At 39.9% G+C, this 13,356-nt stretch overlaps 1 protein-coding gene across 1 annotated transcript in view; it reads left to right on the forward strand.

Annotated features, from left to right (window-relative positions):
• Positions 1-4,477: 4,477 nt before the first annotated feature.
• Positions 4,478-13,356, forward strand: part of LOC104402706 (activating transcription factor 7-interacting protein 1-like) — a 49,134-nt gene continuing 40,255 nt past the window's right edge. Inside the window, 2 exon segments of the mRNA XM_010010654.1 lie at positions 4,478-5,531; positions 12,683-12,769. Coding sequence (XP_010008956.1) covers positions 4,478-5,531; positions 12,683-12,769 — 1,141 coding nt within the window.

Genomic DNA, 13,356 nt, shown 5'->3' on the forward strand with positions numbered 1-13,356 from the left:
TATAGCGATACATACTTAGCTGTTACCAGCATTTAGCTTTCATCTTTTAATCTCATCCATGCTTATATTTTTTTTAGCTTTTATTGGGTATTCTTTGTTTGCAGATGATGTGCAATTGAGCTAAAAATATGTACAAGTTACTCGAATAACCATATAACAACGGAATTTTACAAGAAGTCTTTTTTTCCTGTAAAGGTTCACTGTACAACCATATTAGAGTTTGGATTTTTAACTGCATTTTGGATAATATCCTAACATACTAAGTAAACATAATTCTGAAACACATTTGAAATTCAAGCTTATCCATTCAGTATATTTTTAAGAAAAAAGGATGCGTCATTATAAAGGTATTCTGATGTTTGCTTTTTTAAGACTACTATTCTTAGCAAATTTAAAAAGAAATTGCCATTCCTTTTACTCTGTATTTACTGTATTTTATGTTAAAAATATGAAGGAAAGACTGCTTGGATTATTAAAGAAACTAGAGCCAAAAAAAAGAATTTAAGTTATATTTATGATTACTCAGGTGATGCACTTAAGAATTATTTTATTAAGAACATTTTATTAATCTTTTAGTATAACTTATGTTCACAGGAAAATTAGGATTGTGTGTAGGATCTTTTCTAGAGGAAAATGGGCACGCTTATATAGAAATGGAGCAGGCCCTGTGCAAGACTCAGCAGGAGCCATGTACTTGGCTGAAGTCACGTAGGCCCGACTCTGGAATGCATCCAAAGACACTGGAATGCATCCAAGGACACTGGAGGAAGATAAGCGATGAAGCAAGAACAAAAACAGAACGGACAATTGTGATAACCAGGAAACGTGGTATTGCTAGCCAGCCAATCATGTATTGGCTTAGGGCACGTGGACAGCGTGTGAAAAGCAAATACAACCAATTAGCTACACTTAAGGCGCGTGATAATAGGGCTTGAAGATATATATATTGGAGCGAGTGATCCAAGTGAAGGTCTTCAGTTATAACTCTTATAGAGTTGTTTGGAGTCCGTTATTACTCCTCTCGTCAATTGTGAATTTTGTAATGAAAGAACTTTTAAATTCAGGGTGATGCTTATAAAATAAAGCATTGTAGTCCAGGAGAGCAAACTACTTGTCTGTCTTAATTTTGATACAGAGGCCCTGTATCCTTGTATTATATTAACAGAAGACTCTCACTAGCTGCTCTTGTCTTAGGAGCTTTTGGAATTTTTCAAGGTTAGCAAAGACTAATTTTCTATTTATTCCCCCCCCCACCCCCAATTGGCTCTACAATACATATGTCTGTAACAGCATTGCACACTGGTTGTAGGGGATTGTATTATATGATCAGTACTCTATCACATGACAGTCTGATATATGCTTTTATAGTAATGTGAAAACATGCCTGAGTTCTTGGGAGGAAGGAAAGGATATGCTTTCAAAAACTGCGTGTGCGCTATTAGAGGTTTTCATATGCTTCCATCTTCAAGGCTAAAATTATTATGTGAAATGTATTCTCTTTTGGAGGAATATGAAGAGACTGTATTTAGCATGAAGAGAGCTCTGGAGAGACGTGAAGAGCTCACCTGGAGTTCATCTTTCATCTTACTGGAAATCATTATGTGATGAGAATATTTTCAAAAATCAAGTGAAGTGATGTTTCAGATCAGTGTTTCTATAGGTGTTATATTTTGCTCCCCCTAGTGGCAATGCAGTAATAGACAATCCTGTTCAGAAGGTCTAGCTCAGACTGGCAAAAATGAATGTCTTGATGGTGTTATTGAGAGTCTGTAAATAGAGCTGATGCAACCATTTGTAAAGATTTGTTCAGCTGTTCCTGAGGTGTGAATTAAAGTGTCATTTAAGCACCATCAGTTACTTAAATATGAGGATTCTAGATTGTCATGCAGAAGAGAACTGAGATAAAGTGGAAGGGAATCTCACATTAATAGGAAATGCAGAACAGGGGGAAAAAAAATCGTACTTTTTTTTTAATTGTATTTCTTTCTATATTGCCCATATTTTCGTCAGGCTGTGTTAAGTATAAAAAGCCTTATAATTGTAAAATATGATCTGTCATAACTATGGTTTAGAGTTGGTCTTGATAATCAAATTCATATTGTACCTTAGAATATATACTCATGTCTTATTCTAGAATGTTGTGGGTGGGCAAGGCATAAATGTTAAATATTTTCATTCATGAACAAACTGTCCAAAGTAAACTAGGAAATGATAGGAGCCTAAAGCATGTGACCTGCAGTGGGGCTCTGAGGGAGCTCAACAACTTTCAGCTGCTGAAGAGAAGGCTAAAGGCCAATCTTATGGCTGCCTAAATAAAACTTTTGTAGGCAAGTATGGTTACGAAGAGGTTCTAGGTACTGGTACTTTGAGGCTGCAGAATGTCTGTTTTGTGAATTTGATAACTTGGTTGTATAAAAGCATTGCTGATTTGAGCTACTCTTGGCAATAGTCTTTTGTGTGTGTGTGTGTGTGTATACACACCCCGCCCCGAAAAGACAAAATGCAGTTTATTAATGAATTTCTCAGCTCTGTGAATAGAAAGGGATTGGGGGAAGATGCAAAATGAACTGTAGTAAATATTTAAAATGTGTTCTTTGTGTAAGAATTCTCCTGTGTCAGTTGTAGAACTGTTTGCTTATCTAGTGCTTCTGGAAAAAATAAAATTCCTGATTTCTTTTCTTTTTTTTTTTTTCTACACTGTAATATCTTTTAACTACTGTTACCCAAGTGAACTTTCACATGTTTTCAGAAACTTAAGAAAAACCGTATCTTAGAGGGGAGTAACTTAGGATGGTGATGTAGCTTTAGCAGAGATAAGTTGGTTAGCATCAGCTGATTCAAGATCTTGGTTGGTGAGTTTCATTTAGGATATACCAAGCTCCTTAACTGCTCTCTGCTTTTTAACAGTATTATCATATCTAAAACAAGACCACATGGTGGGGGGTATAGTTTAAAAATCCCTATGGCTTTGTTTGGTTAATTCATTTAATAGAAACAGATGAGATTTTGTTGTATTTCCACAAAATTATTTAACTAAATTTACTGATTTGATGAAGTAAATGTTCAAACACTTTAAAAATTTTTTTAATGTATTAATGTCCTTATTTTTCTTAATATTTGCATGGGTGGATGGAATGAATAAAACTATACAGAGGGCAATACTCTCAGTTTTCCTTGAAAAAGGAAGTTTTTTGGAAAGGAGCTACAAAGACCTCATTTTCGTGAGCACAAATGGTCTTAGTAAAATATTACTACTGCAAATTGAATGAAAGTGCTATAAAATCCCAAGTTCAGTTAACCATTGTATAAATACGGAGGATGAAGGTCTATTTTATCTATAAAGAAGAAAAAAAGTAACACATTCAGAAATTCATTCAATATATTGAAGTTTTCTTAAAAGTTACGTGATAAAAAAATCTTCTCTTTTACCCAATTTATTACATTTATTTGAATCTCATGAAATTACTTAGTTTTAGAAAGGGAAAATAAATGTAAATTGATGGTCCAAGAATATTTCTTACTTTATTACAAGAAGAGGGGCTGCTGGCTCTTACATTAGCACAATCTGTTTCTAGCTGGAAAACCTCATCACATGGTTTTGCTGTAATACTACTGTACTAGACAACTGGTCTAAAATGTGTAGTCAGAATATTACTGTGTAATATTGTAGTGTGATCTGAGTAATGTTCACATACACATGTGTGTGCAGCATACTGTCCTGGTTTCATCTGGGATAGAGTTAATGTTTTCCTTAGTAGCTGGTGCAGGGCTGTGTTTTGGCTTTAGTCTGAGAATAATGTTGATAACGCACCACTGTTTTAGTTGTTGCTAAGTAATGCTTACTCTTTAGTCAAGGACTTTGCAGTTTCCCATGCTCTGCCAGTGAGGAGGGGCACAAGAAGCCGGGAGGGAACACAGCTGACCTGAACTAGCCAAAGGGGTATTCCATACCACAGGACATTAAACACAGTATATAAACTGGGGGGAGCTGCCTGAGAGGGAGCGATTGTGGTCGATTGCTGTTCTGGGACAGGCTAGGCATCTGTCAGCGAGTGGTGAGCAACTGTATTGCTTGTCTGTCTTGAGTTTTATTTCTCTCTCTCTTTTTCCTACTGTTATTGTTGTTGATACAATATTTTACTTTTTGTTTCAATTATTAAACTTTTAATCTCAACCCACAAGTTTTACCTTTCCCAGTTCTCTTCCCCATCCGGGGTGGTGGTGGTGGGGGGGGCAGCGGTGTAGAGGTGAGCGTGAGCAAGCAGCTGCATGGTTGTAGAAACTTGTGTTCACTTTTTCTGAGGACAAACAAACAAACTTTAACTGTGTTGGTAGGTGTTTCTTTGTTTTTGTAGATACAGTTTGCTGTAGATACTGGTTTTCTTTAAAACATGTGAAATGCTAGAGTCTTAGGAATGCTAATATGCTGATAATCTGTTACCTTCACAATTCTGTCTGAATTTTTTTAAGGGTCAAGATGGATAGCACAGATGAACGTCAGAAAAAAGTCTTTAAAGCACGAAAAACCATGAGAGTAAGTGATCGACAACAACTTGAAGCTGTCTATAAGGTTAAAGAGGAGCTGTTGAAGACAACTGAAGTTAAACTGTTAAATGGAAAGCATGAGAATGGAGATTCTGATTTGAATTCCCCTGTAAGCAATACAGACTCTATGGAGGACAAGAGGGAAGTTAATGGCCTGGTGGACTTATGTGTTAACTCTGAAGAAGGCAGAAGAGCTTCTGATGAAACTAGTGAAGCCAAAAGCCCTGAAAGTAGGGCAGGCAACATAGTCGGTGATATACAACCCAAACCTCTAACGCAGTCTCTGGAGAATGTTACTCCTGAACAAGGTAAAGATACTGATAATGCTTTAGCTTGTGAGGCTGAAAATGGAGTGCTTGGTAGCAATAAAGATGACTTCCACGAAAAAAGTAATACAAAAGATCATTTGGACCAAAGAGAGAGCAACATCCCATTGATAGGTGAAAGTAAATCGACCTGTGGTATTAGTGACTCTTTAGAAGAGAAGGTAGAAACTCATGACTTAAGCATTACTTCCAATTCATCTGCGGAGGAAAAGAGCACTGAAGAAGTAACTGTTGAAGATGCTGTTGGAGAAGAAGCCATCTCTAGCAGTATGGAAGCTGACCAGGAAGCAAAGGACATACAAGATGGCACTACAGGTCTTCCAGAAACGACTGTTCAGAAAACAACAGATGAGCCAAGTGAAAGTATCTTGGACAATACTGACTCTATGGAAACAGATGAAATTATTCCTATTTTGGAAAAACTAGCCCCTGCTGAAGATGAACTGGGCTGTTTTTCTAAAAGTCCTCTGCTTCCAGTGGATGACAGCATCCCAGATTTAGAAGAGAAAATAGACAGCTGTTTAGGTTCACCATCCAAGCAGGAAAGCAATGAAAGTCTGCCAAAAGAGGCTTTCTTAGTGTTGTCTGATGAAGAGGATCCCTGTGATGAGAAGGAGGAATGTCCTGAAGCGATACTACCAAACAAGTCAAGTCTTCCAGGTAAGAATTTTCTAAATGGGTAGTTTTGATTCAAGTCTGTGATTTTTGTTCATTTCTTAGAATGACACACTTCTGACACGTTTCTCGATCAAAAAGGCAGTCTTACCCACCAGTTCTGTGTGACACAGTCTCACAGGTTTCGAGGATGAAATTTGAGGACCAGGAAAAAAGTAAATGTAAAAAAAACCCAAAACACTGTCATCTTTGAGATCTGGTTTGTTTGTTTTGTTTGTTGGGTTTTTGGGTTTTTTCTCATATTCTGCAATCTGGGGTGAGGTGGTGGGTGGAACAAGAGGAAAGATGAGTAGTTGCCAGATACAGAACAGAAAGATTTGTGAGAAGAGAAACGTGTTCATTAACTGTTGTTGAGGGTAAGAAAAGATTTGAACTTTCTTTAATGTGCAAGGAAATAGTAACAGTGAAAACATTTTGGTAATCCAGGCACGCCACAAGTGCCACTTGTTTCAAATTTCTTTTTTTCCCCACCCAAAGACAGCGTTGGAAAGATTTCATTAATGGCACAGTCATGTATGAGTTTTGTGCCATATAGCGTTTATTCATTTAACTCACAATGAGTTTTATCTAGCTTTTATTTGATGACTATGCCAACTCATTAACATTTGAAATCATTAAGTTGTAGGAACATGGTACATCAGTTCTTTCATGTAGTTAGTAGAAGATTTTTATTCTTTTTTTAATGTTAGACTGAATCATGTCCTTTATAGTCTGTTGCCTCCTGTCCTATTGCTGTGTACCTTAAAAGAGTAGTGGCTCCATCTTCTCTTTGAATTCCCATTATGTGACGGAAGGCAGCAGTACAATCTCCAGTTAGTGTTCACTTGTTAAGGCTGAGCAAAGGCAGTTCTCTCATCTGCTCCTTATATAGCATGTACTTCACTCCCTTGACCTTTCTGGTGACCATTCACTGGATCTGCTGTGGGTTTGTCAGTGCCTTTCTAGTATTTGGGATCTAATAACTGGACATAGTGCTCTAGATGGAGGTTTCTCAAGTGCTGAACAACAGAATCACTTCTCTTGTCCTGCTGGACTCATTTCTTACACTCTGAAATGCTATTGAAGTTACTTCACATTGCTGAGTGATGTTCAGATTGTTTTCTACCAGGAATCAAGGCCTTTTCTCCAAAGTATTGTTCTAGCCAGTCAACCCACGGCCTGTGCTGTTGCACCGGATTATTCTATCTCAGATTAGGACTTGACATTTCTAATTGCTGCACTTTGTGTTAGCCCAATTTCCCAGTCTGCCACTGTGCCTCTGAACAGCAGCTATGCCCCACAAAGTATTTTCCACTCCCTCCAGTTTGTGTCTGCAAACTTGCCAAGTGTGACCTCCTGCCGACAGTTAATACAATAAATTGCATCAGTCCAGTATGGATCCCTGAGGACTGCCTCTAGTGCTAAACCACCAGTTGGTCTGTATACCACTGATGCCAATTCTTTCAGCCAGTCGTAAGAAGCTACTACGTCTGTCAGACATCATTTGTCCTTACTAAATCCACACTGGCACTCTTCTCAGTCACCTTCCTCTTCTTTGTGTGCCTGGCAATGGCTTCCTATAAGGAGTTTTTTCCAAACCTCCCCAAGATGTCAGTTGAGGCCAACAAGCCTGTAGTTTCCCTGAATGGGATGTCTTGAAAATGGCTGTGGTGTTTCCAGTCATTGGGAGCTTCCCTTGCTTGCTATGAAAGATGGAAGAGAGGGGCTTCACAATGCCAGCAGTGCCTACCTCCCTCAGCACTCTTGGGTACATCTAATTTGTGCCTGTGGACTTCTCTATATCCGCTCGGTTTAAGCATGCCCTGGCTCTATCTCCTTGATGGTGGATAGCACTTCACTTCTGCAAGCTCTGCCAGTCTTTCCCTGTGCTCTCAGGAACCGAGGGAAACTTGCCAGTGAAAAATGGAGTCAGAAAAGTTGAGTATCACAGCATTTTCCATGTCCTCACTTATAGGTTGCCTGTCCCAATGAGCAGTGCCCCACAATTTTCCTTACTTTTTTCTTTTGCTGCCATTGTAGTTACAGAAGCCCTACTTGCCCTTCACATTCCTCACTGGTTTCAATTCCAATTAAGCTTTGGCTTTTCTTATTCCATTACTGCACAACTGGACAGTGTCCCTGTAGTCCTCTTAGATCCTCCTCCTGTGTAATTCTTTCTTATATTGGAACTGTCGGGAGGTCCCTGCTCACCCATGCTGGCTTTCTTCCGTGCTGCCTCTACATTCTGCACAGTGAAATGATCAGTCTTCTTGCCTTGAGGAAGCTGTCCTTAAAGAACAACCAGCTCTTCTGGGTCCTTTTGCTTTCCAGGGCAGCTCCCTTTGAGATACTACCAGGTAGGTCCTGAATAAGGTGGAATCTGCTGCCGGGAGAGGGAGGACTGTTAAGATATTTGTCCTGCTGACTTCTTGCAGGACTTTTAATTCCACAGCCTCATGGTTGCTGCAGGTTAACCTTGGTGAACTCTTGACCTTCATGTCCCAGATGAATTCTTCCTTGTTTGTGAATAATAAATCCAGAACATCTTCCCTTAGTTGACACATCAATTGCCTGTGTCAAGAAATTAGCTTCAGTACACTCCAGAAACCACCTGGATTGTGCCAAATCACACAGCGCTTCCAGTTAAAGTACACCCATGAGTCAGTCCTGAGGCTTGCAGCACTGTGAGATGACTCTGTTGACTTCCTCTCCTTGATCAAGTTGAGCGACTTGCACGACATTGCCCGTGTTGCTTTGCCTCCTTCTCCTTGCCAGCACTCAGCTGCCTCATCACCTGTCCCCTGGCAAAGCTCTGGGCACTCCTCTGCATAGAGCACAAATGCTCCTCATCCTTTCCAGCCTGTCTCTTGTGAAGAGACTATGTTCATTGTCTGGAACACTGTAGTCATTTCAGTTATCCCACCATGTCTCTAATCCATATGAAATCCTAATTTTGCAGTTGGGGGGGGACTAGTAATTCCTCTTGTTTCATGTGCTGCATTCGTTTACCGGTACTTGAGATGATGAGCGCTGAGCCATGATGCTTTCACAAAGGACAAGCAAGCACCTTTCCTGTCATGCTGTTCTCCAGATGTTTCCTTGCTGCCTCCCATACCTCAGCTTCAGGTTATGACAACCATTCCCTACCATGCCTTGTTTCAGGTCTTCCTCATTAGGTTAGCATGCTTGCTTACAGAAGCCTTTTTCAACTTCGTCAGATGGATTCAGCCCTGCTCAGAGATTATGTTACCACACTGAAAGATATGAAAACCTTGCCTGCAACTTCTGTCATGCAGACACGTGTTCATCAGCTGGATGCCTGTACTCTTAATTAGAGTTTTTGGTTTGGGTTTTGTTTTTTTTTTTTCTTCTTGTCCCAGTCCAGTGGAAGGATTGGTGCTAAAGCCACCTCAGGCCCTTCACGCTCTTCTGCAGAGATCATTATCACTCCTGGTATGCTTGGAATTGTTTCTGGTACTATCATTGGTGCCCATGTGCGTATGCAGCAAGAGGTAAAGGGCTGAGGACCAGATGAGCCTTGGTAGCTTCTTCGCAACATTGGGGATCCAGGCTCTCAGCAAGCAGCTAAGGTCTTGAAGTATCAGTCTGAGTGGCTAGGTGGGTACCCCCTGGTGGCTGTTACCAGTCTCTCCTTTATGCAGGTGGTTGGTTCAGACTCAGCTGGCTCCGATGCCCCTGTTAATAGAGGATTTTCCTCTTGATGTGTTCTGTCAGTTCTGTACCTGTTCAGTAACTGCACATTTGTGGGTAGAGAGGGAGTCTTCCTGCTGTTGCTGGAAGTCACAGGCTTCTTAGGGCCTCCATTTTGAAAAAATTCCATTTGTTGCTATTTTGAACATAGCCTCTAGATAGCCCTATTTCCTTGCACTGTGGGGCTTGGGGTTTTGTCCAAGCAGGGTCGTAGTTTATCCCCTCTTCATCCATTCTACACAGTCAGCTCATCTCCTCCTACAGCTTCTTCACTTTCTGATTCATACCAGATCAAAGAGAGAACTCCTAGGCAAGGATGGGACATGATTTTAGAGTAGGGTCTTTCAGCCTGAAAGAAGAGATGGAGGAGAGATGTGGCAAAGATCTGCTGTCTTTTCCTCTACAAGAACCTCACATTCCAAATGGAGGAAAGGGGAAAAAGAGTCAGGATGAAAGCATGCAAGAGATGGTTCTCCATGTGGAGAACTATGGAGCTCCTTACTAGCAACAGTGACTGCTAGAAGTTCACCTACATTTGTGTTCTGTGGAAGAGGAATTTTTTGAGGGCTATCAAGCACAGAAACCCTATGGCGCTGGAGGTCTTCCACCAGCAATTTTTCAGGAAGTGGAAGAAGCTTTCTGGGACTGTGTAAATACATCCTTTCTCCTTGTATTCTTCCCTACTTGATCATCTGCAGTTGCCATGAAAGTGTTGGAGATAGAATCCTGAATTAATTGAGCAGTTGGTTTTACCTGGTGTAACTGTTGCTGTGTTCTGTCTCTTAGTCTGTATGCTCTCCAGTTTGACCGGGTGTGTCTGCCAAAGTAAATCTGAAGTATCTTTCTCAGAATTGCTAGCACTTTGAGTGCATTCTAGACACCTTGATGCTAGGCTTCTCCACACCAATGGCTTTTCATGCTCCCCAGGGATAGTTTGATAGAGAACTTACTTGTTACTAATCCTTATTAACAGAGTCTGAAGTCAAGCAACACACCCAACTACAGCCTTCTAAGAATAAAGAATGCTGTTAACATTAAAAAAACTACAGCTTGTCTTCTAGAAAGTAGTGTTTGAAGAGATCTGCAGAGCATGTGAATGGCAGATAAACAACTAAACATGAATGTTTGCTGCTGTGTTGGGACAGAATTAGCTGTCCAAGTTCTTGAATTCACAAACAGGAAAATGTTAGGCTTAAATGGCACCAATGAAACCATGTTTCTGCAGTAATATTTTTATTTCTGTTTTTTGCATCAAAAAGGGAAAACTCTGAAGGCTTCCAGAGAGTTTGCTGCAAAAAATATTTCAGCATTTGGGAAACAACCTTTATACTGGAAAGCCAAGAAGAATTTAAGTTTTGTTCATCCAATAGGAGATTAGAGCAGTCTCTAGTATCTGCAAACGGGAGCTGAATATATGGTGGAGAGATGTTTCTTTAAATAGCGAAGAGACAAGTGCTGCATTTTTGATCCACTGGATTTTGCAAACTAGAAATCAGGCACACATGTTCTAGTCAAGCTATAAGGAGAAGGTTGCAATTACAGGATTATGGAATAGTGAGAGCATGACTGTGCAGTTCAGAGTAACTTACAAATACTGTTCAGAAGCTCTTAGGCTTATTCATTATTTTTATTTCCATTTACGTGTATATTTTGGCAGAACTGACATCTGAATATGTATCCAGTCAGTCACTAAGCAGATATCAATGCTTGCAGCTATAGAAATCAGTAAAAGGTATTTTCAACTGTTCAGTGACAGGCAAACATCAAGTAAAAAACTCAGATCCACAGCAAATAGTGTGACTTAAGATAGCTGAATTATAAATACAGTGGTAACTTAATTATATAATCAAATTTTTCCTTTTTTTTTCTTTTTTTCTTTTTGTTTTAGGATTGCATTCACTGTGTCTTCCTGTCTAGCATCAGGATAATGACATCATAGAATCATAGAATGGTTTGGAAAGGACCTTAAGTTTCAACCCCAATGCCATGGCCAGGGACACCTCACACTAGATCATGTCACCCAAGGCTCTGTCCAGCCTGGCCTTGAGCACTGCCAGGGATGGAGCATTTACCACTTCTTTGGCAACCTGTTCCAGTGTCTCACCACCCTCACAGTAAAGAACTTCTTTATATCTAACCTAAACTTCCCCTGTTTCAGTTTGAACCCAATATCCCTTGTCCTATCGCTTACAGTCCTGATGAAGAGTCCCTCCCCAGCATCCTCGTAGGCCCCCTACAGATATTGGAAGGCTGCTATGAGGTCTCCACGCAGCCTTCTCTTCTCCAGGCTGAACAGCCCCAACTTTCTCAGCCTGTCTTCATACAGGAGGTGCTCCAACCCCCTTCTCGTCCTTGTGGCCTCCTCTGGACTTGTTCCAACAGCTCCATGTCCTTTTTATGTTGAGGACACCAGAACTGTACACACTAGTCCAAGTGGGGTTTCATGAGAGCAGAGGCCAGGTTGAAGAGAGCGTTGGGTGACACGGTCTAGTGTGAGGTATCCCTGCCCATGGCAGGGGGGTTGGAACTAGATGATCTTAAGGTCCTTTCTAACCCTAACTGTTGTATGATTATTACTTGCATAAATGAACAAAATGAAAAATCTCATCATTTCAGTTTAGGGTTTCTGACTCCTTCATTTTTCTGATTTCTTAGGTGACTTGTTGAAATATAAAAAAAAAAATAAAATGTTCTTGATCATAGAAATAGAATACAGTGTTAAGAGAGCATCAAGCATATCTTTGTGAATAACAAGATGAAAAGAGGAAATTGGAGAAGTGTACAAATCAAGATGTGCATAACAGTGCTGACTTGTCCTGTTAAATTCTGGATGGATTTTAATGTCATCTTAAGAGCGTTAGTTTTATTTGTATCTGCCAAGCACAGGAGGTAACAAATACCACATGTATGAAACACGTAATGGAAATTCATGGAACATACAGGGAAAGTTTTCATGAAGTGTTAGTGTTTTTCATTTTAACCTGTGCGGAGTTGGGGGTGTTAACTTCTGATATTTCTTTCTTTAAGAATTTCCTAAACTGTATGTTTTTAAATGACAAGTCTTAAATTGTGACACTTTGTATTAGGAAAGACACTTTAAATAAAAATTCAGATTTGTTAAGAAACTAAGAACCTCAGCTTGTTCTACCATAAGGTTAACTGGTGAAATGGCCAATTGTAAATAGAGCATGTTGGTGTGTTGTTACTGAATTTTTTTATACTTTTTTTCCTAGGTGAAAAATAAACTGAAATAGTTTGAGTACTTTATCTGCGTTAAAATTAATGGTATCATTGTTTGATAGTTCAGATTTTTCCTCTGAAGGTATTCCCTGGTTTTTTTCATCTCTGCGTTCTCTGTATGTCATACGTTCACTAGCCAAAATAGGACTCTGAGACTTTTGTAAGTCAGCGTAAGTAACACGTGGGTTTTTTTCTTGTGTTTGTAGAAGAGGTGGAAAAGGAGATAAGAAAGGAAAGTAAGGAGGATAAAGAAGAAGATGCCTACAAAGAAGAAGAGAAACAGACAGAGAGAAGTACGTAATGTTAAAAAGCTGTTATTCTTCGCTGGTGGCACATGTTAGAAGCACAGAATCATTGAGGTTGGAAGGGACCTTTGGAGATTACCTAGTCCAAACCCTTTGCTCAAAACCAGGTCAAATAGAGCAGTTTGCTCAGAACCATGTCCAGACAGGTTTTGAGTGTCTCCCCAAATGTTAACTCCACAACTTTCTAGCGTTCCACTTCCAGTGTTTGACCACTCTCACAGTAAAAATGTTTTCATATGTTTGAATGGGATTTCCTGTATTTCAGTTTGCATCCATTTCTCTCATCCTTTCACAGGTACTCACTAAAAGTCTTGCTTTGTCTTTTTTCACTCTCCACCCATTGGTAATGTACACACATTATAAAATCTCCCCTAACCGCCTTCTCCAGTTGAACAATGCTGGCTATCATTTCCTTATGTGCATGTCCATATGCCTTGGTGGCCCTACACAAAACTCCAGTATCCTCACATCTTTCTTGTATTTAGAAGCCCAGAACTGCACACAGGACTCAAGATTTAGTCTCACAGCACTGCTTAGAGGGGAATAATTACCTCCCTTCGCCTGGTGACGATGCT

The sequence above is a fragment of the Nestor notabilis genome, unplaced genomic scaffold (assembly GCF_000696875.1).
Source record: "Nestor notabilis isolate BGI_N333 unplaced genomic scaffold, ASM69687v1 scaffold3353, whole genome shotgun sequence".
NCBI lineage: Eukaryota > Metazoa > Chordata > Aves > Psittaciformes > Psittacidae > Nestor > Nestor notabilis.